We start from the raw sequence: 23,442 nt of genomic DNA on the forward strand, positions 1-23,442 counted from the left end.
CAACTAATTTAATCTTCTGGCTACAAATGACAACATAATAATCAATAGTATATTACATTTCTAACAACAGATAGCCATAAATGTTACACTTCTGTCGATATGTTAACCAGCTCTATGATGCCATCATCTGGGACAGCCAGCAGGTGAAACTTTTCTAAAGTTGACAGCTGGAATTTCTTTCCATCTTTGGTGTACACCCATGCCTATGTGCAGAACAATTGCTTCTGCGTAGGGCCTCATATTACTACTCATCAAACTACTAGAGGTAGAAGCTATAAAAGACTCTCGTGGGAAGGTCTGTATACAACAATACTCCCCAGTTCTTACAGTGCACACATAAAAAATACATTATAGTTAGTTTTAGGAGCACTTAAGAAGTTCCTGGAGTCAGAAAGCAGCTTCAGAGTTCCTGCTGTTGCGGCAGGGAAGTTCATTAGAGTCAGTAACATAAGAAATGAACATGCAGCACCACAGTGCCGCAGTGCACGCTGTGAACATATCTAAACACAAACTGTTCAGAGGAGATTGAAACCTAACCAAAATGGTTTGGGACAAGTTTGACCACAGAGTGAAGGAAAATCAGCCAACATCCACTCAGCATGTATGAGAACTCCTCCAGGACTTTTGGAAATGCTCCAGGTGACGACTTCATGAAGCTGGCTGAGAGGATGAAGAGTGTGTTCAGCTATGATCACATCCGAGGAGGAAATTTGAACAAATCTAAGATTTAAAATGTCCAGTATTTTGCTTTTAAAAAGAAAAGAAATGGCTTCAATGAGTGTATGTGAACTTGATTCTGTATCACTAAAGTTTGTGTTGCCCTGAAGTTTCAATGCAGTCCTACAATATATCAGTTTGATTTATAAATGTGCATAAAAGTATCAACAAAATTGTAGCCTATCTTTAAGCTACCTGAATCACTCTGAAACGCAGTGTTTCAGGGTCTCACAAACCCATTTCTCACAGTAAAAACATACCAAGGCTGCTACCTCACCCCTCAATTATTCCTCTCATAGCCAACAGCTCTAAAGCTGTGCGTTGAGAGGAGAAAGCTGTGCATTATCCATTTGCTATGCTTCTTCTGGCTTTGATGGATCAAAGAGCATGTTGGGAGCTGGAGGAGCCAGGGACAGTGGAGCAAAACAAAACCCTGAGAGGAAGATGACAGAGGGCTGGCAGATGGAGATGGAGGGAAGAAAGCAATGAAGGGGAGGAGGGTTGTTGTGGAAAGATAGAAAATGGGGTTATGAGGGTCAGAGTTTTACCAGCTGGAAGCACCTGAGAAGAGGCAGTGGAGGTGAAAGTATCATTTCTTCAGTCATGCAACTTCACTTAAAGTACAATTGTGCTTAGATAAGCTGCCAGAACTTGAATCTAGAACAAATTAGAGCACACTAGCTAGTCGTGAGTTCTTATGTTCAAGAATTTTTTGTTACTGATTGACACATTGGGATCAAACCATCCAGTAAAATACACTAATAGAAAAGGAGTTTTAAACAACAGTGGACGTTCAAAAGCAGAGTAAAGGGAATGAAAAGATCCCAAGAGAAGTTGTAGAAGGTAGGTGCGAAGATGGAGAAGTGCCAGAGAGGAAAGATTAGAAATAGATTAGAAAAGGAAGTGAAGAAAGAGGAAGGAAATATTGGAATCACGAGACGATATACAAAGGAAGAAAGTTTAGATTTGGAGAAATTTCCGTACGTGGAGCAAGAAAAACAAAATGAAAAGCATGAGAGAGGAAGAGCAAAAAAGGGAGGTGAGGAAGAAAAATAAAAGGTAGTTAGACAAAAAAAAAAAGAAGTAGCAAAACAAAATAGTCAATAGCAAAACACATGAAAGAAAGCTCATGTTAAATAAAGGAAGTGACAACAAGGATGTAAAATGTGCTAAGCAGGATAAGGAGGAAAAGGAGAGGTATTAACAGATAAGAGAGCAGGCGAGGTAAGAGAATAAATAGGGATTAAAAGAGAAATGGGTGGAGGTTTGTTAGCAGGAAGTTTGTGTGTAATTTTGGCCTTTGGAGATGGAAACACCCTTAAGGGGCCCCTTAACTGGGCACTGGGATAGAGGGATGAAGAGGACTAAATGGAGGAGAAAAGGGAAAAATGGCTATCAATAAAGGGATAGATATTCGTTGCAAAGTGTCACCTGAAGTGAAGCCTGATTCACGCTACATTTTATAAATGGAAGCACAGAACATGGTCAGAACTGAGTAACCGTAGTCAAAACAACTGGAAATATGACACAGTGTGGAGTGTCTGAAGTACTTCCAGGACTGGGAACTGGAACCAGCAGAGGATCTCATAAGACTATGATTTTGTTGTCAGAAATATGTTGAACTGCTGCATTTTCCAGCATCAGACTTCATATTGACTTATGTGGCGTGTCTTTTGTTGAGCATAGCTCGCAACAAGCCTATCAAGGCAAGAATGAGGCATTTTTTGATGAGGTTAACGTCCATTCATATACTCAGTACACGCATGCGCACGTGAGCACGCACATACTCACATTTTCCCATTATTCTGAATTCATCAAGTGGGCTTTATGTGTTATAACAGGTTTGTGCCAGCCACTACGTTTTGTCTGCTCTCAATACAATATGACTATGTCATGACAGCCTCTGTCTCTCAGAGGGCAGTAGCTCCAACTAACCACACAGCTGCTACTCCTTAGTTCACAGCCAAGATGGCTGACCTGTTGTAACAGGTTTATGCCAGCCACTGTGTTAAGTCTGCTCCCAACATGGGTCTAAGTGACAGGGAGACCTTGGTCACAATACAATATGACTATAACATGACAGCCTCTGTCTCTCAGCGGGCAGTAGCTCCATTGGCACCCATCATAATTTCTTCAGAAATTTTCTAGTTTGTGGTTTTTGCTTCCCATATGTGTTTGGGGTTAACTTTCAATTGAAAGGCTTCAACAGTTCGAACTGAACTATCCATCCATTATCTTCCACTTATCCGAGGTCAGGTCATGGAGGCAACTGGTTCAGGGGGGAAGCCTAGACATCCTGGTTCCTAAGGACACCCTCCCGAAAAACTTCCAAGGGGAGGCAACTGGGATCCTAACCAGATGAACCATCTCAACTGATTCCTTTTGATGCGGGGGAGCAGCGGCTATTCGCCGAGCTCCCATCGGAGCTCACCTCCCACCCTCTGAAGGAAACTCATTTGAGCCACTTGTATCCGTGAACTCATTATTTTGGTCACCACCCAGATCTAAAAATTATGCCAAGCTTAAGTGCAAGAAAACTAATAGTTTCCAAAAGGTATTTGTTTTGGAAAGGAAGGAAAGACTTGCCTTGCAGTAGTAACTTGTGTGAAAATTTAGAGTTTGTTAACAGAAAGACACGTGAGTTTCTTAATGGGTTGCTTCACATTCTCTGAACTTAGAAATAATAATGAACATATAATGAAACTGACCTGTTTCACCCAGTGGGAATTAAAGAAATAATAGCCTGACCCAGCACAAGACTGTCCGGGGATGAAAATAAAACCAACCAAAACAAAAACATGCAGGATGAGATTTTTTATACAGTCCCCTGTAGCAACGGAAAAGAAACATTTATTCTCGGAGTGACTCATACAGGAACATTGTCCAGTTAGTCATTTGATAACCAGTGTTCAACCTGAACCTTTTCCCTACGACTCAAACACGGCACGTCTCAATTTAGCTCTTTATCAGTTCCTCGGCCTTCCTGTTGATGTCTGTACTTACGTAGAAGCAGCAGCAAGCGACGGTGGCTTATGCTAAAGAAAGAAGGAAAGAAGGAGATCTTAACGTGGCTGTGCAGCACACAGACAGTGTGGTGACACACCCCCAGGTTCAGGGCCTGAGTAACTTCCCCTTTGTGCACAATGAAATATAGACAAGCCCTTGCCCTTTTCCTGTATCCAAATAAACAGTTCAAAAAGGGTTATTTGGCAGGAACACGACCCTGTGTATGTGTGCGTGTTAATGCACGTGTGTGTGTTACGTAAGCATGATTGTGGCCCTCAGCCCCCTCCATTAGAGCTGCTGTTCAGCTCTGGCTTCCTTTGGTTACAGTTCATTGACCTGCAGGCCCGTAACAGACATGGGAATTGGAGGTGTCATTCTGTATGTGTGTGTTTGTGTATCTGGGCTCTGCCAGCTGTGTTCTGCGTTTTTGGCTTCACATTTTCACATACTTAACATTTCATAAACACGATCTTGATCAAGAGTTGGACTTAGTGTTTACTCAACACTTAAGTGCATGGAAGTAGTTTTACATTGTGTTCTGTTCTTTATCAAATGATGTCCAAGACCCTTTCAATGTTTTGGCCTTGATAGTGTTTGACTAATTGAGGTATGACGTTAAAATGACATGATATTTGCAGTTGTGTGTTTCTATTGTTTGACGATCCAAATTTCTGACTGACATCTTGTTCTCTTTAATAAGATTTGGTTCATTGACCCAAATTAGACTAGATCTTTTGATATTTTAACATGTTGATTATGCATTATGCGAGCTTGGAAGAGCATGCTAACTATGAATAGGTCTGTTAGCAAGGAGAATAATGTAGCCTAGATCCATGAAGCTACAGTGGGTAGATATTAGCCTAGCTCCATGAAGCTAGCAAATATCACTTCTATATTATCAGGGGACTGAATAGTGTAGTGGTATGATTGTCACCTTCCATGTAGGAGACCTGGGTTCAAATCCCCTGCATGAAAGGTAGCCCTCCAGTAGGGGTCCTTAGGCAAGACCCCCTTACCCTAGCTGCCTACCTGTAAGTCGCTTTGGATAAAAGCGTCTGCTAAATGCATAAACATAAACATATGTACCATATAAATTGGGCTAGCTCCATGAAGCTAACAAATGTCCCGGATCTATTATCATATCTAATGGACAGATATCAACCCATAGCTCCATGAAGCTAACAAATGTCCCGGATCTATTATCAATGGAGATCAAGGAAAATATTAGTCTTGTTCCATAATGCCAATCAATATCTTGAAAAATCTGGAAAAAACTATTTAATAACTTAATAACTTTTTGTTTGTTGGTTGATTTTGTAAACTTTATCTTAGTCACAGTGTAAGAAATGGCTTATAAATATTTCTAAGCTTCGATCCTGTCAGTGTTGGAGCAAAAATTATGTTTTTATTTTCATTCACTCATTTTTGTTTTGTTTTTAAGCTTGTGTTTGATTTAGGCTTATCTTTACATGTGGCTGTCTTTGTGTGTTCCAGGTGACCTCTGCATGTATCCCACCTCCCTCCAATGATCTGGTCAGTCCCCTTCATTTACTCATTTCTTTTACTCGAGAGCTTGCAGTCTACAAGAGAAGTTTTCCCACTCTGTCTATCCATAGTTTGACTCCTCAAAACCACTGTATGGTTTCCTCAAAGCTGAATTCCTTCTGGGAAGCCGAGCCCTCAGCTCGGTTGGAGCTCGGGTCATTCCTGGAGTACTGGAGAATTTCAGCTTAGAGGAAAAAAACAGTTGATGTTGGTGTAGGAAGTAGTCATGTTTACCCATTAAGGAGTTTATTTGTTTTATTAACTCTCCTTTCCTTCCTCTATTTTGCCTCCTCCTCTGTCCCCTTTCTTCCATCTCCCACCTCCTCTCTACCGCCTCCCATTGCCCTGCTTCCTCTTATCGTCTAATTTCACTGTCTCTTCTTCCCATTTGTCCTACCACCGCCTCTTCCATCACATCCAGCAGCGTAGAGGGACCGCTCCTTCTCGACACATCCAACACATGGTGAGCACACTTTAACCTCCATGCTCTCTCCTCCTCACTTTCATGCTTTTTTTCAGTATCTTCCCCTTTCCCTCCAAGTCTCCAGTGTCACACAATCTGAAGTGTTTGCAAAGCTGCCAAAATGAGTTTGTGGCGTAAATCGATTTAGTACATACTAGACTAATTAAAAGTTCAAGTGAAGTCAACAAATCTTGAAGCGTGTGAGTCTTAGAGGCAGTGGTACTCATTACACACCACAAAGTGATCATTTAAAATGACGTACCATCTAAAAAATGTAGATATACTCAGAGATATCTTGATACTGCTACTGGAGCGTGAACACAAAAGATTAAAAGTACATGAATGAGTCATCCAGCGGTTAAGAATTATACAAAAACAATCTGTGAATTATGTTTTTTACAAAATTGACCATTGATATTAAAGATAAGGGAATGGATCACCAAAAACAACACAATCCATCAATTGGAGACTGTAAATACTTTGCTCCACTTTATTCTATTACTGTATATCAGTTTATTATGTTTTTGTGCTTGAAGTTCGCGCTGAAGTTTTGGTTGAAGAAGTGGGGTTGGAGGCACGAGACAAGACAATAATGAATAGATCCAAAGTTGGTTGAATCTAATTAATCTGCATTTACTATCCACCAGTAAGTTGCCATGAATGCATCTTACTGTTTACATCATTTAAAAAATAAAACAGTGGAACAAAGACAGTGGGTTTTCTGCCATGAAAGAAAATTAATTCTCAAAATTAATTCTTACTGCTAATTGTTTAGTATACTAGATCATCTACATTACACAGATACTCAGGATTGTTTGAACTTGGGCTAATGAAAATACCAATATGCCCACGTCCAGCAGGTATGCAAGGGTTAAACACATCATTGTAACGGGTATTTTTAAGAGTATAATGCAACTTTTAAACTTTTACTTAAAGATAGTGCTTGAGGAAATCACATGGAATTACTGAATTATCAGTTTTATTACCAAAAATAGACTGAATAGACTGAATGAGTGATGGACGAAGCTTTCAGCTATCAAACTTGAAGCCAATGTGGAAGTGCCCTCAAGGTGCAAACCACCAATGGCATCCCTGAATCCTTCTGAGAATATTTGGCTCCATCTTTGGGGGTCCTTCTGAAAATAATTTCTAAATGTTAAACCAACAAGTTTTCCAAATACACACACTTCTGTCCAATCACTTTTTATTGATCAATTTTCAAATCTAGCCTTTTGTCCCAATGTGGACACTGATGGCTCCAAAAACCAACGCAATGACGGCTGTATGACAAATTCAAAAGGATTCAAAAGGGCAGTCATCATCTCAGAGGATCCGTCCATTCAATGATACGAAGTCTGTGATTACAATTCAACCTCCAAGGATCATAAATGCACCAAATTTAATAACAATCCACCCAAATGTTGGTGAGACATTCACCAAGTTTGTTTTCAATTTAATGTCAGTTCATTAAACGGTTGTTGAGATATTTTAGTCAGTTTGATCTTTTCTCTTTGTGGTGTTTGAATAGCTTTTTATTAGCACGAAAGAAACTAACAGAAAACAGAAAGCTGACTTTATTTTGACTCTTTCAAAGGAGACATTAAAGAACTTGTAAAGGGTAACTTTTGACCTGACAAATACAGATAAAATTGACTGAATTGTCACAACTATGTCAAATGGATAAAACATTTAATCATTATAGTGGTATATATAAGCCACCAGTTTTTATTGTATTTTCTGTTTCTTCCCACAGGGATCTACCAAGTCTCTAACTTACACCAAACAGAGAAACACCCTGCCAAGGTAAAGTCATTCCCGACAGTTTCTACAGAATTAAGTTTCCACTCTGCTCTAATCTGTGCCCTTTACACTTTTCCCTCAGACTAATGACCTTCTTCCCTTTGTTCTCAGTGGAAGGTTTAGTGTCACGCATGTGATGGAGCAAGTTGATCTGACCCTCATGTTACAAGCAGTATCCAGTTTCTCACTTTCCCATTCCTCCTCTTTTGTCGTTTTTTCCGTTCATCCAGCCGGGAGTTTCATCAGACTCTGTGTGAGGTTTCATGTTGAGCTTTAGGGCTGCATAGAAGCCAAATAATGTTCATCAGAATCATAAGATTTTCACTGAAGTTATTGAAGTCATTTAGGAAAACTCAATCGAACAGGGGACAACCCCCCCCCTCCCCAATTTGGGGCAGTTATTTTGAAGTTGAAATTAGAGTCGGGTGGTTTCAGTTAGTTAAATGATAATCAGATGAAGCCTTGTTTTATTTGAAGAACATGGAACAGTTTGTTAAAGCATATCATGGTACAAACAAAGATTTATACGGACTTCAGAAAAAGAGTTTTGATGCTCATCAGACTGGAAAAAGTTACATAACGATATCTGATAAGTTTGGACTCCACCAATCCACACTTACTGTGTAAAAATAGAGGAAATTCAAGACCTCTGTCACCCTCCACAGGAGTGGTTGACCACCAAACAGTTAGGTAACTCCAAGAGTAAGGTCTTTTATTCACCAAACTGATGTCAAGAACCTCAAAAGCCAAAACAAAGAAAAACTAAGGCCAGATTTGTTTGATTTATACACGGATTCAGACACTCGTGAAGCAGGGAAAAAGGAGATCGAGTTTACTTGGAGATTTCAGTTCCGTAATGTCAAACAGAACAAAAACTGCTGGATTAAAAAGGTACAAAGCAATCTGCTCTTTAAATTCAGAGTGGCTGATGTTAAGAAGTTAAAGTTAAAAGGATGTTAGAAGTTAAAGAGAAATTATGTAATTATAAATCAGCAATCAAAGCAAACACCAGTTTGATCACAGTCATAGTGTGTTAGCCTACTAGATAGTCTTATGCAAGATCATTAGAATGAACCCTAAACATTTGTTTTCTTTTAAGGGTCTCATTAGCAGGGTTCATGCTTCCCATGAACTAGTTCAAAATTCAGTTCATTTTGATTTTTTTTAGGTTAGAAGTGAGAATTAAAGACTGAACTTAAGAAAGAGAAGAAATTATAGTTTGTCTTGTAATGAAATCTATCATATTTTATTATAATTTTATTTGTCTGAATAACTTCTTCTCAAACAATGTAGTCCATTATCAATCAACTTGTTGCTGGGAAATCACCCCCCTGAAAACTGCAGGCAGTGTGATCTGGGTCATTTGGGGCTGTTGGCAGGGGGTTTTGCCCTTTCCTAATGACTTTTTTTGATTGTCAAAGACTTCCAGATATTTTCTCACACTGGACGGATGCTTCAACTCCAAGTCTTTTCAAATGGAAGTTGACGAGGTTGACGTTCTGACTTGTTTCTTAAGCGCAGGTGGACATAATTGGCCGAAATGTTAGATTTTTACAGTCCGAATCTTTTGCTAACAGTACGTAAAAACCCCATAGATGATCTTAAGCAGACGAAGCATCTGACGCCTGCAGCTTCTCTCCTTTCACCTTCACTTGCAGGACTGCAGCGGTGTAGCCACGGAGCGCTGCTGGTTTGTTATGTTAGAGTGCACAATGCAGTGTGAAGTAGTTGTAGCGCAGCGCAGGACCTCACATAATCTGAACAAGTTCACATTCAACTTCTTTATTTTCAAATACGTTGTGTTCAGTTCAACGTTCTCAGAAAAACAAACATGTTTAATGAACGCGTTCTTTTGAACTCGTTCGTTCGTGCACAACACTGCTCATTTGAGAGGTCACATGACCGTCGTTACTTATAGGACCCACAATTACTGTAAATTAGAGAATATGGAGAAAACTGATAAAATTAGAAAGAAGGCAAAATTAAACAAGGTCTGGGAAATGGTTTTATGGTCAATTATTTGTCCAAATTTTTCCATTTCCACCTCATATGAGTGTTGTTTTGCTATAAAATTGCGTGCACATATGGTCTGAAAAATGCATTCTCGCTACACATTTGCCTTTTACAAATACCAGTTTGTATGGAAGAAAAGGCGTATACATGGTTTTTGTGTGTATGCATTATTAATGTGACTAGACCCAGGTCCGATCGTTAGGACGTACGATCACGGACAGTCAAAGAGTTTATCGGCTTCAAAGAGTCCGAAGACGTATAGTCAGTGAGGTTACAGACCACCGTCACAGAGGAACTTAAACAACTATTCTCATATTGGCTAATGTTAATGAGTTTTCCATCAGAAAAACACTGGACAATAATGGTGTACAGAGCAAGGCTGCGAGGATAAGTCCCAGTGTGTCCCAAAACATGGCAGGCAGCAGTGTATCCCCTCTGTGAAATACCGTGGTGGCAGTATCATGGTTTGGGTCTGCTTGCTTTATCTTGATGAAGACAACTTGATGCCATTGATAGAACAATTCATTCTGAATTAAAGCATAAGGTTTTAAAGGATAATGTCAGAATATCTGTCTATGAATTAAATCTCAAGAGACTGTCGGCCATGACGCAGAATGATGCAGAAATGTTTATTTCTATAAGCAAAGATTTGATAAAAAGGACTAAAGTTAATGTTTTGGACTGGCCAAGTCAAAGTACGGACATATTTCCAATAAAAATGTTGTACAAGGACCTGAAGTGAACAGTTAAGTGAACAGAAAATCATTCAACATGCCAAGCTGAATTATGGTATTTTTGTCTAATTTGTTTACTTAGGTTTTCTACTTTTCTGACTCGAGTGAAATCTTGATTTATTAGATAATATTTATGCAGAAATATAGAAAATCTAAAGAGTTAAAAGATATTGAAGCACAACTGCATACACTTAAATTTCTCTCTTTGTCCTGCTTTTCACTAGGAGCTTCAGTGTGGACCGTGTGATGGAGCGCGTAATGGAGCGCCACTACGACTTCGACCTGACGTACATCACAGAGAGAATCATCTCTGTCTTTTTCCCACCAAAGCTAGAAGAGCAGAGGTACCGGCTCAACCTGAAAGAAGTGGCTGCCATGCTCAAGTCCAAACATCAGGACAAATTTCTGGTGAGGGAACAGCAACACCCTCACGTCAGCTGAAACACAATAATTACAGTAGCTTTTTACAAGATGTATAGTTTGTTTGTCGTATTCGCCACGGAAGTGATTTGACTTCCTTTGAAGCGGGTTGTTATACTCTGCAGATAAAGCTTGTTGCACAATGGAGGTTGGCATGTACACTTTACTCACAGCAACCCACAAATAAGCAGTCCTTTTGTTTTTCTGTCACACCCATGAGATAATTTAAATGATAATTTACTACTGTGACAGAGTGTAGGAGAGATAAAAAGATCTTTTCTTTTTCAGCTCCTGAATCTCTCTGAAAGACGTCACGATATCACTCGACTAAATCCAAAGGTACAGCTTTTCTTTTTGTGCTTTTCATCATCGTCATGTCAAAAAAATCCCCCAATCTAGTTATCTCGTCTTCCACCACCAGGTTCATGACTTTGGCTGGCCCGACCTCCACGCCCCGCCACTGGATAAGATCTGTGCCATATGCAAGGCCATGGAGAACTGGCTGAACTCCGACCCCCAGCACGTGGTGGTCTTACACTGCAAGGTCAGAGTTCAGGGGGCCACTGGGCCTTTTCAGACAGACATCCCACTTTTTTCCCAGGCTCTTAAACACACAGATGTGGCAGAAGTGCAGTAACAAGGCTGCATCAAAGCCGGAATTGCTGTTAATTTGGTCATTTTTATAACTGCAAATTTCATATTTATAAGAAGCAGTTAATTTTTGTAACTGGTTCATCTCTCAGTGTCCACACTGAGGAACCTTTTCATTTCCTTAGGGCATTATAATAAGAATCAGTATTGTCTAACAAATGGTTAATGGTAAAAGTATAACAATGTAGAATGTTCAGTTTTAACATCACATACCAAAAACTAGCTGTAGAGATTGCTCACGCTGGTTTATTCAAGTACGATAAAGAATAACCACTGAAAAATATGTCATACCAAACAGTAGAACAGGACATTAAAGGGTTGGAATGAAGCCAGTTTTAGCCATCAAAACAATGTTGGTTATTTATTCTTGAACACTGCATATTGTTCATACTTGATTTGTACTTTAAATACTAAAAAACTGCCATATGAATGGACTGGAGTAAACATGGCTCAATTTCCCTCCAAAGTTTATATGAATAAAATGGAAATGCACTACAAAATATGTAATAATTATACTTGCTATAATCTATCTTGGCTGTCTGATTAGATTGGATCCTAATAACATGTCTAAGCAAAGGTTTAGGTCACTGTCTGATTGGATACCAATAATGTTTTTGTTATCGTTGGCTATTATTGGTTTTATTGTCTTTAGTTTATATGAATTACTAGTATGAATTATTTTGCTAATACTACACGTTGTTGTGGGAAAATTAATAGAGTACACTTGACTTACATGTCAAGTCTTGCGCGAATGGTAAATATTGTGCTAAATATGGCTTTTTTACATCGCTTTCACTGGCATTTCTGAATGAAGCAACATTAACGTGAATGTCTGAATGACAGGATGGCCCCTCATTAACGAATTGATGACGCTAAAAAGGCTTTAGTTATTTATTAATATAGTATACTTTTTTCATTGCTAAGTAGGAGTATAACTGAGCTCCCACAAACCTGTTTTATTTATTGGTTTTGGTCCGGAGGATTGAAAATAGTAAAACCAGACTACTTCTGTGGTCTGCCGACTTTCCAGAACATTCCTGCTACAGGAAATTATTTTCTAGCAGATCACGCCAAAAAGGAGAATAAGCAACTTGTTGTCAATGAGAATTCCTCCACTGAGAGACGCACTCTGCTAAACAGGCTTTAATTTGTGCTAAATGTGTGGAAGGAGACTTCCTACTGGTATCTAGAGGGGTCACATTAGGAATTCAGAGCTGGAATGTCTTTGGAATGTGTCAGGAAGTATGGAGCACCCGTCGTGAAGAAAAACCACCACAGGGAGCTTTTTAATTTGAACTCCACGGCTTTTCCACATCTCTCATGTACCTGCCTTGTCTGCTCTGTTTTGGTCTTGTCGTTTCTCCTGTTGTGGCACCACAGAGGAAACAAATCAAGTCTCACAAGCTGTGCAAAACATACAGTGCCTGTGGATGAAATCAGTTCATCATTATTTTCCCCTTGTCGTTCCCTCTCCTTCCTACAGGGCAACAAAGGTAAAACAGGAGTGATCGTTGCAGCCTACATGCACTACAGCAAGATCTCTGCAGGGTGAGTGACTGTGTGTGTTGGAGACGTCCAAAGCCACAGCTGACATTTCTTGTTCATCATAATACCCACACATGGAATACATTAAAGGTTTCTAAATTCATGTGCAGCATTTTGGATTTAAACTCCGCTATTCAATTACACATGTCCAGTTATGCTAAAAGCTTATTTCGACAGTATATCTATTGATGTGCAGGAAAATTATTTATATGCAGACTTTGTTGATAATTCGTTTGATAAATTAAGCCCTCTGGATTCTGCACAGGAACAGTGGAAACTGGTTTATCCTGTGGCCCATGCCAGCTGTATCCTCTCCATGTACTTTCTGGCATCTAGAGAGTCTGGTGCAGAAATCCCATGATGGAAATTGTTGGCTAAAGCACTTTTGTGTGCGTGTGTGCATCTATGTGCAGGGCGGACCAGGCTCTCAGTACTCTTGCCATGAGGAAGTTTTGTGAAGATAAGGTGTCCTCTTCCCTACAGCCGTCCCAAAACAGGTAGAGGCCATGGGATGATCCAGTGGGGAATAAGAAGGGAGTGATTTTGGGTATTCAACATTGTAGCTAAGGTCATTGCATTAATACTATTTAAGAGAAAACAAGAATCTTCTAGTATTATGATCATCATGTCGACTTTATCCTTAGATATTTACTCATAGACATTGTATTTGATAATAGAATGAATGGAAGCTGATTCACATCAGGCTATGCTAGTGTCACCAGAGCTGTTAAATATTAGCAACTGGAAATATTCTTGAAAAAAAAGAGTCTTTTGTAATAAAAATGTAGTTTGTGAAAAAGTTAAAAGAAAAGTTAAAATACTTCTCCATCATCTTTTTATCTACTGCAAAAATGTCCACGTGATATGGACTAGCAACGAAATTGCTAGCCAAAAAGCTAACATAGCTAGCAAGCCTATTGTCAGTCATGTCAAGTAGGTATTAACATATCAAAGAAAAAAGTTCAAGGAAAAGTTTTCTGTATTTATGATATCCTTGTCTGCTTTTAACTGAGTAGACAAACAGCCTTTCGTGTCTGAATATTTGAAATAAAACAAGAGCTAGCCAATGGTTAGCTTAGCGTAGCATGAAAACAAAAGGGATTGGCTTAGCAAAGAGAAACTGTTAGCTTGGCTCTGTCCATTTTTACATGTGAATCTCATTCGTTTACTCCATAAACAAAAATGATCCTCAGCTTAGTAACTCGTTAACGCTCGTCTTATTATCTTTATTAATGCATCACTTAGCAGTTTCCCTCTGATAAAGCTAAGCTAAACTAACATTTCCCGCAAGCATATAGTCATGGTAAAAGCACATTACATTCCCTCTTCTAACATTACCCATTTACTTTTGTACAAATATAAAAAATACAAAATACATATCACCCTAGTATCACTCAATCTTAACTCCTTTCTATGTGGCAGTATTTTCCGCATTTTTCTTCTTTCTTCAGAAAATGTAAATGTTGGCTGATGATCTTAGTCAACATCTGGTACTGTTACTACTTATCCTATATGATAGGAATCTTTCTTACTCCCTCTTTATCTTTCAGGTACATCTATTACTTTGGAGGCCTTCTCTCTGGGGCAATAAAGATGAACAGCAGCCCCCTCTTCCTCCATCAAGTCCTCATCCCCTCTCTCCCCAACTTCCAGGGTGAAGGAGGTACATTTGTTAACTTTTCTGCCTGCTTTTCTCAATACTTACCTCCCATAATGACATCATTTTATCATTCCTCTATTTTTCTCATATAACAAATGATGCTTCATTGCTCTTAATTCATCTTGAATGATGATAAACAACAGAAATCATGAAAGTCAACAAAAATGCTCAACAAAAATGTGTTACAAAGCTAAGAAAAAGCGTATATTGGGGTAGTGAACGTGATTTTTCTTCTCATATTTTATTTTCAAACTTTAAAATCGTGTTAAATCAAAGTCAGTAGGGCTTCTGTGCCTCATAACACTTTTTCTTACCTAAAACATTTGGGGTCTTAAACTTATGAACAAAATTTAGATGCAAGTGAGGAAAGTGTTAAGAGAACTGAGATATACCCTCTGTCCCTAATCTCCTGTCTGGTCTGAATTGAGTCTCCATATGTAGATAAAACCTATATGGCATGTGATGTTTGTCTTGGCGGGGCCCTCTGACAGGCTTCTCGCTGGAATCACAGTAGTGTTTTTGAATGCAGATGCCATAGACGGTTGTATTCACTCTCTACCCACACACATACTCGCCTGTTTATCTTTAATCTGATGATCAAGTCCACAAGGAGGGTATGGCAGTCAGCACATTCCTCCTTCTTCATGCTCATAGTGATAATGCTTGCTATGTCTAAAATTCCCTCTCCTCTCTCCAGGTTATTACCCCTTCTTGAAGATCTACCAGTCCATGCAGCTGGTCTACACTTCGGGCATATAGTGAGTCTGCTTTGCTGTCTTAAGGCCAGCTGAACGTATAGATAAACTGGGGTGTATTTGTTGGCTCTGGAGTGTTTTCTTTCATAAGATGAGGCTTCAACATTGTCACAGTCTAATTAAGTAGGAGTGAAGATTATTTTTCTGTGTTTTTGTTTCCCATATGCTGCTTTGTGATTTATTCAGCAGCAGTTTATTAACATGAATAGCCACAATCAGTTTTTGTTCATGGTTAAAATGATGCTAAAATAATTTATTTAATCAAATGAAATGGACAAAAATTGTATTTACATCACGGTGGGCATATCTGACATTTTTCAAACAATCAATCTTTCACTTTCCGCCGCTCTGTAAAAAGCTTGTTTGTGTAAACTTTATCGTGCACAGTGACCTTCAAGGCACAGGAGGCAGGCGACTGTGTGTGACCATCGAACCGGCACTGTTACTAAAGGGTGACATCATGGTGAGTCATATGGGAAGGAAATGACAAACACAAGACCTCCGTTGTGGGTGGGTGGGGGTGTATAATTATGACTTCAGTTATAATTAGAAAAAAATTGAATGTTTACATGGTGAAAAGGTTTGTGGAGTTGGCTCAGCTCATCTCTGAACTACAAATTTTGCGCTGGAAAAGAGCTTTGTCACCTTGTTAACATGATAATTTATGCTTTGTACAGTCAGTCATTTAAAAAGTGTAGGTGTCACTTGTCATTTGGGAACATAAAGCATAACATTTACTGCAATTATCCAACATAAATGTCCTTGTTAATTACTTTTGCTACTCTCTGCTGCCCTCTGCAGGTCAAATGCTACCACAGGCGAGCCCAGAGTGCCGACAGAGACACCGTCTTCAGGCTGCAGTTCCACACCTGCACCATCCACGGATCACAGCTCTGGTTTGGCAAAGGGGAGCTGGATCAAGCTTGCACCGGTGTGTTTATTTGCGTGGTGTATAACACTGAGCGAAGAGGGAAGAAATGACAGGAAATAGCTGTGAACAGACTGGTTGTTAAAGGTTTTGAATATAGTACCAAGTTTGTTGCAGAGGGATCAAGTCCAGCTGAAATCAAATTGCTTTTTATGTCCATTACATCTATTACTCACTTATTCTATGTTCCAAATCGAAAAGGAGAAGTTTGTGTCCTACAATTTTTGGCTTCCCCTCGTGTCTTTTTTAATTTAATTCAATAAGAAAGTTGCCACAGACCGCTCACAAGTATACACATGCTTCTTGAAGCAGCAAACACCACTCATGTCAGGCGGTTATCCCGCTGTGATCCATATTCTATTACCACAAAGTATCAGTTACAACACAAGCTTATTCCCCTTTTCTCTGGCTCACTTAAATGTACTAATGTGCCAGCTTGCCATCCTCTATTAATGAAACACAGACACCTAACATTTCTTCCTATTGGCTGACATGAAGATAAGACGTTTTCCTTGATTAATCAGTATAAATAAGAAATAACTGATAAAAACTTACTACTGCATCAGTAGGAGTTAAACTGAAATAAAGTACCGTATTTTCCGCACCATAAGGCGCACCTAAAAGCCTTAAATTTTCACTAAAAACAGCCGTGCGCCATATAATCCGGTGCGCTTTATGTGTGCATCAAATTCCAAAATCTGTCACGGATACCGCCATTTTGAATTTACCGCGGGGAGCACCGAGCATTCATTGGGGCATTAAACCCCCTCCGCATCAGTCACCGCTCTCCCTTCGCGCCGCTCACCGCCACGTTCACTTTTGCCGCGCCTCTTTGCTCTCGTACATTGGAAAAGAATGGCAACTGGCCACTTCCGTCGCTCGCTTTGTGTCAGTGGGAATCCAAGGTCAGGCGGATCCCAGCCATTCACTCTGAATGGGGCGAAGATTGTATGGAGCTCGTACTTAGCGATTGAATCGTGTCATCATTAATGCTTTTGCCCATGTCCCAGTGAGTGCCTGTTCTTCAGTCTGAGATGGGTGATGCAGACCGATGTGCAGTTTATAAGTTTATAAGTGTAAAAACAACCGACGGTGTTGTCCTTGACAGTCGGACCATTTCCCGCGGACACAGGGACATAATACATACACTACGTGTGCTGGCAGCGATAAACCAATCAGAGAACATTAGGTAATACGTAGGCCTTATAGTCAGGTGCACCTTATGTATGGGTTAAGTACAGAAATGGACCCCATAATTGAGGGTGCGCTTTATAATCAGGTGAGCCTTATAGTGAGCAAAATACGGTAAGTTGCAGACAGTTGTAGTTTACAAGTAAATTTGACAAAAATTTGTACATTTGAACACAAACCAGACCACAAGTACAGACGTAATGCTCCATGAATGCATCAAAATGACCCTCTGACACCATTTTTCCCCCATTATGTCAATACATAGAATGTTATAGTTTCTAAAAAAAAACATACAAAAAATATCAATATGATGATTTTACATCAGCTCATGGAAGAAAATATTCCAGTATCAAAAATTCAAGAATCACTTTTGTCATCTAATCTATACTGGTATCACCTATAGTGCATAAACATTGGTACTAATACTACTTCTACAACTATTGGAACCTACATTACAAAAAATTATTTGAAGACTTTGAAGCTGACTTACTGTCCTGGACAAATTCACATGTCTTTGCAAATCATAAATAGCGGCTATGGGAGCATCTAGCTGACTCAGGGGTAGCTTGTTTCTACATTCAACACAGGCCTTAAGCATGACAATGATTTTGTTCCAATAAAATATTAAAGATGAACTCTGTAGTTCAGATTAAAGAGTCAAAGGCTCGCCTCTTGCTAGTGTTGTACAACATCTGTGCGTCCTCCTCGCATTAACTCCAGCCACCTTAAGCACAAAAGTTAAGACTGTTGGATAATGGTGCAATTTGCAGCGACTTGTGATCTCAAAGCTTTAAGTAAATTACTTGAAGAAATCTATTTACATACTCTCTGCCTCTGATGGGGAAACCCCTGTTATGTGCACTTTGAACAGGGCCAGGTGCAAAAATCCGTTTGTCCATCTCCTTCAGGTGATAAATTATCATGAAAACTGGACAGTAAACACCCAACAGTAATAAAATGATACCAAGTCATGGTATACCTGGTCCTTAACGTACTACTGTATACCTCCTAAATATAAGTGAATATAATCTGGCGTTGTTTTATTATTGGCTTTACAATCATTTACCTGTTAACAAAAAACAGAGACTATGTGGACATAATACTATAGATAGGAATATCAATGTGTTCTTAAAGTAAATAAGTCATTTGATCATGTGGTCACATATTAGGGTTATGTTTGTAAAAAGCAGCTCCATAACCTCAGAAATTAGCTAAAACTTTACTGTGTGCCTGTATTATCGACCGGCACTTAACAGAAATACATTCCTGACTACAAATGGATGTCACTGTTGCTCCACATCTGGCAGCTGTTTGCTAACAAGCTTAAATATGATGCAAGATTGACACAAATATTGACGAGTCATGTGCTCAGCAGATTGACTCAGTAGTATCTGCTACAGAGTCACAAACATGTATGAGAAGCCAGTTACTAATAACTAGTATAAAACTTTAGAGTTTTTTTATTTAAGTGATTTTATACTCAACTTTTTATGTGCGGGAGTAAGATTATTCTTACGTAAATATTGAGTTAATCTAATTTTAACTGCACAAAAACTATTTTTATAGTTCTATAAATTTCTGCTTTTGCTTCTTTAGGAACTTTTACTCTAAATTATCATTCAGGCACAGCTTGTTAGTCTTATGGTAAGATAATGACCACTTACAACAAACTAACACAATAGCAGCCCTTTAAACTGGCATTGTGGGAATATATTCTCTGTGGTTTGGCCTCATAATATCGTGGTTGAATAAATCCTTAAATGGTAGTGGTTTTATTCCCATCCTGGACGTAATAACAGCTCCCTGGAGGAGAGTGTAGTCAGAACACCTCGAGGTATTGCTGAGAGAGAGTAAATGTTACATGATAAGTGGTTATGCAATACATAAGTCCATAATGAATATGGCCATTACTTCATCTCCTCCTCAGTTCACTTTCTCTGACACGACAGATCATGTGTTTGTACAAGTAACGTAGCTTTTAATCTATTACGAGACACGAAGAGTTCAAAATGTACAGATTTATCAGTCGATATACCCTACTGGAGCTTTCTGTGGCTTAGTTTACTTTTTTAAAATCTGTATCACTCAAAGATTCTAACAAAAAAAATCCGTCTATGATGGGGTTTGTTTTTCCGTCTATGATTTCTACATCCTCTGTCTTCTTGAACGTTTGTCCCTATTTCTTATCCCAAGATGAGCGTTTTCCATCCGATGCCACGGTTGAGTTTGTCTTCTCCTCTGGACCTGAGCGGATCAAAGGTTGGTTTGCTCAACTTCAGACTCTAATGTTTTGTGAGTTTGACTGAGGTTTTTTTTTAAAAAATACAATCATGAACGTCAAAATCTCCAAGAAAATAAGAAGATCATTTATTTACTTTCATGGTATAATCATACTAACTTGAGAAACACTGATGCCTCCCAGCCGTCTTCAGGGAGAACAGATTTAATGGAGTCTAAGGTCTTTCTCTTGTGGAAAACCCCTAGTTGGAATCCACTTGTAATTTAATTTTCCATCAGTAATAATACTCCCACAGAAACCTTAAAAATAGATGCAAATTCAGCAGGAGATAGCAGTAAAATCTTACTCCTCATTCAGGCCTGGATATTTTGTGTCCGGTAATTTAAGTATCAGAAAAGCATCCATTTGGATGAGTTTAGGAAAATTTTGGAGTAATTGCTGTTGATTTACCAGGCGATACGTTCCAATCCTCACCTAAGATCACAAGCTCTTGGTAGTGCCTGAAATTAGCTTCCTCCGAAGGGTCACTGGGTTTACCCATGGGGTTAGGATAGGGGTTCCGTCATCTGGTAAGGGCTCAGAGTAGAGTTGCTGCTTCTCACCTTGAGTCGCTGCACTTTGGAGGATGCGTCCAAGGTGAGGTGTTTCAGACACGTCCCACCAGGAAGAGGCCTCGGGGCAGACCCGGGAATGGGGAGACCATATCTCTCAGTTGGCTTGGGAATGACTTGATGTCACCTCGGAAGAGCTTTAAAAGATCACTAGGCAGACGGAGATCAAGGGATCTCTGCTTAGACTGTTGCCCCTATAACCTGGACCTGAATAAGCTCCAGAAAATGGATGGACAAATGGAGTAACTGTTATTTCTCCATTGCTTTGGGCCAAAAATGATGCCATCTCTTGCTGTATTTGTGCTCTTGCATCTGTTTTTTGAGTTTTCTATTGGAGGAGTACTACTAATGGAAAATTACAATACAGGTAGAGGATTCCTATTCCTATCCCACCAACTGGGAACTAAGTCACTGTGACTATGCCATGAAAATAAAGGCTCCTTAAATTATTTTCACGAGAGTCCCTTGTGCCTATCCCAGCTAAAAAACATCTTAAATAAGTTTTGTGCTAAATCCAGGAAGCACTCTAACACAATATTTCTAAGAAAAGCAAACGTATACACTACATGTGCTCAACTGGTCTGAAAGGAAAGAGATGAAAATTAAATCTTTTCTCAGGCCGTGAATACCAGAAGAACGACCCAGCTGTCACAGTTGACTACAACACTGCTGATCCGGTGGTTCGCTGGGATTCCTATGAGAACTTTAACCAACGATACCAGGACAGCCTGGAGGGTAAGTGTTGTATTTGCACCATCTTAGTAGAGAATAAACAAAGCCACCATTTCTAATACTAATACCCACACATCTGGAGTTGAGTAGGTAGGAAAAGGCACTGAAGTGCTAAACCTGCTGAATTCGGTCTATAATTGGCTACCCACAGTCAGTGAGCATTGTCTGTTTGAAGCTGAGCTTTCTGTCTGTTTGTTTCAGATATTGCCCACACCAGAGGTCCTCTCGATGGCAGTCTCTACGCTCAGATAAAGAAGCGCAGAGGTCCTGGCTCCGGCTCTCTTAGCTCAACCAATGGCAGCAGCCCTAGTGGAGCCCTTGCAGAAGATAGGCCCGATCATCTTATCACTCAAAGCTCTGACTCCGCTCTATCGGCCCATTCCCTCCATTTAAACCAATCATCCATCCATCCTGACCACCAGGAGGAGCCTATTCGTCCACCTCCCCCAACCAGGCAAGAAAGGGAGGAGCTTGAGCTTCTTCTCGGAGGCATTGAAGGAAACCGAGATGGAGAGCGGGAGACTGCTATTTTGGATGATGGAGATTCTCTGCCCTCTGAGAGAACCGGGACGCTGAGGCTCAGCCGGTCGTGTTCCTGCCGGGATGGTTATCGGTCCCAACGCTGTGCCGAACCAGGCTGTGACCGCACCCTCCTCATGCCGAACGGCTACTGCCTCGATCGGGCGCCCGGCACCAATGGACACCACGGAGCGACCCCTTCCGTGAGTCCAAACTCAGGTGCTCCTCCGTCACACATGGATCTGTGCCAACATTACAGCCCCCACTCCCACCAGTCCCTCCCACCTCCAGATCTGGTTTGGGACCGTCAGGGTGGCCCACCTCATTTCCTTCACCGCTCCTGCTCGGACGCGCCCTCATCTCGACATATTTGTCCATATCCATCCCCAGACCTGACCCCTCACTCACATAATCACCCGCATCACCACCCCATTTCTCCCTCTAGTCGCCTCTGCTGCCGTGAAGACGACTACGCACCCTACCACCATGCTCCTCCACCTCACAGCCACCACCATACCCATCCACACCACCCTAAACCCTCCACCAGCCCAACCTATCATGATATAATGCTGATGGATGGCCTGCCGCCCCCTGGCTGCCCTTGTCGAGACTGCAGCATCAGGAGAGAAGACTCTGCGGCGTATCACACTCTGAGGCTGGACCGCGGTGACAGCTTCCACTGGGACAGAGAGGCGGAGCTTCAGCAGAGGGAGGCAGGCCTTCGGAGAGCCAGGGATGTTGAGTTACCTAGAGGATCAGAGCTCCACTGGGAGAGGGATCCTGGGCTGAGACGAGGCAGGGAGTTGTCCCTTCACTGGGAACGAGACAGGGAGGCTGAGCTGCAATGGGAAAGGGACAGGGAGGCTGAATATTGGCACAGGAGAGCCACCGTAGCCTCCTACGGCCCCCAAGGGCACGATCTTCCAGCCTTCAACTTTGACCCGTTACCTGCAGGTCATCCAGCTTATCCAGAAGCATCGAGGTCCCACGCTCATTCCCACCTGGATCTGAAGTACAGCAGCAGCAGCAGCGGGTACCAAACGCCACGTCAGGTGTGCCCCTGCTCACCTTACCAGCCCTCGCCATCTGAAAGCAGGGGCTATGCCTCGGGCTACCAGTCCGAGTCCACATCCCCTCTGCCTCCTGCTTCCTCCATGACGGGGCCCTGCAGCCATAGCAATGGGCCAGCAGACCATAATCACCATCACCACCATCCAGACTCACAGCAGTCATACAGCTCTGACTCACATACTGGTGAGTCACATTAAACAGAGACACTCAGTAATGTGTTTTCATTTAACGGGAACGTTGAGGGAATAAATTATCTATAATCAGCAACAGCACGCTCTGAAAATTGCTGTTCAGCAAGACGTGATCCTTACACATTACTCACAAACTTTTTCTTGTTGCCTTTTGCCTTCGCTGGATTTGCACAGAGCGCTTACATAAGTATCATCTCGGGACATGTGACCCCAGCTGCTGCTGTTTACCGAGTATACTCTTTCTAAATGTTTTCCATTGTTCTTTTCCGCTCTCAGATGGCCTTCGAAGCTCTGGTGAAAGCGTTGGCTGGAGGGATCACATAACCCACGGTTCCTTTAAGAGGGTCCACAGAGATGGTCACGTCGCCTGCTCCACGCCATCCGACATGTCTGGACCACCCACTCCTGTGCGCACCAGCAGCCCTTTACGCACACGGGAGAGGTACTCCACATTTTGTCTTTTACAAAAGGGTTAAGAGTTGGTGATTCTATGCCAGATAACAACCAGACCCGCAACCTTTGTTGTGTTTTGGGATCCTGATTTTAACATTTGATTCTCATCTGGATACAGTGTTATTGTTGCTTCCGTTGAGCCGACACATAATTGGATATCAACATGTCATTATCTAGTAGGAGTACATCTGAAGTCGA

At 40.8% G+C, this 23,442-nt stretch overlaps 1 protein-coding gene across 7 annotated transcripts in view; it reads left to right on the forward strand.

Moving 5' to 3' along the window:
• Positions 1 to 23,442, forward strand: part of tns2a (tensin 2a) — a 65,105-nt gene that overhangs the window by 34,025 nt on the left and 7,638 nt on the right. For 5 of the 7 annotated variants that reach the window (XM_072366969.1, XM_072366968.1, XM_072366971.1 and 2 more), the window contains 16 exons: positions 5,218 to 5,256; positions 5,690 to 5,731; positions 7,485 to 7,534; positions 10,503 to 10,686; positions 10,987 to 11,037; positions 11,120 to 11,242; positions 12,833 to 12,897; positions 13,308 to 13,391; positions 14,445 to 14,557; positions 15,252 to 15,312; positions 15,697 to 15,772; positions 16,111 to 16,240; positions 19,622 to 19,687; positions 20,897 to 21,013; positions 21,212 to 22,783; positions 23,068 to 23,233. In XM_072366969.1, the coding sequence (XP_072223070.1) occupies positions 5,218 to 5,256; positions 5,690 to 5,731; positions 7,485 to 7,534; positions 10,503 to 10,686; positions 10,987 to 11,037; positions 11,120 to 11,242; positions 12,833 to 12,897; positions 13,308 to 13,391; positions 14,445 to 14,557; positions 15,252 to 15,312; positions 15,697 to 15,772; positions 16,111 to 16,240; positions 19,622 to 19,687; positions 20,897 to 21,013; positions 21,212 to 22,783; positions 23,068 to 23,233 (2,939 nt within the window). The remainder of the gene's footprint in view (positions 1 to 5,217; positions 5,257 to 5,689; positions 5,732 to 7,484; positions 7,535 to 10,502; positions 10,687 to 10,986; positions 11,038 to 11,119; positions 11,243 to 12,832; positions 12,898 to 13,307; positions 13,392 to 14,444; positions 14,558 to 15,251; positions 15,313 to 15,696; positions 15,773 to 16,110; positions 16,241 to 19,621; positions 19,688 to 20,896; positions 21,014 to 21,211; positions 22,784 to 23,067; positions 23,234 to 23,442) is intronic. The other 2 variants (XM_072366970.1, XM_072366973.1) reach the window with 2 other exon arrangements.

Source organism: Leuresthes tenuis, unplaced genomic scaffold, assembly GCF_036924035.1.
Source record: "Leuresthes tenuis unplaced genomic scaffold, fLeuTen1.0.hap1 SCAF_16, whole genome shotgun sequence".
Lineage (NCBI taxonomy): Eukaryota > Metazoa > Chordata > Actinopteri > Atheriniformes > Atherinopsidae > Leuresthes > Leuresthes tenuis.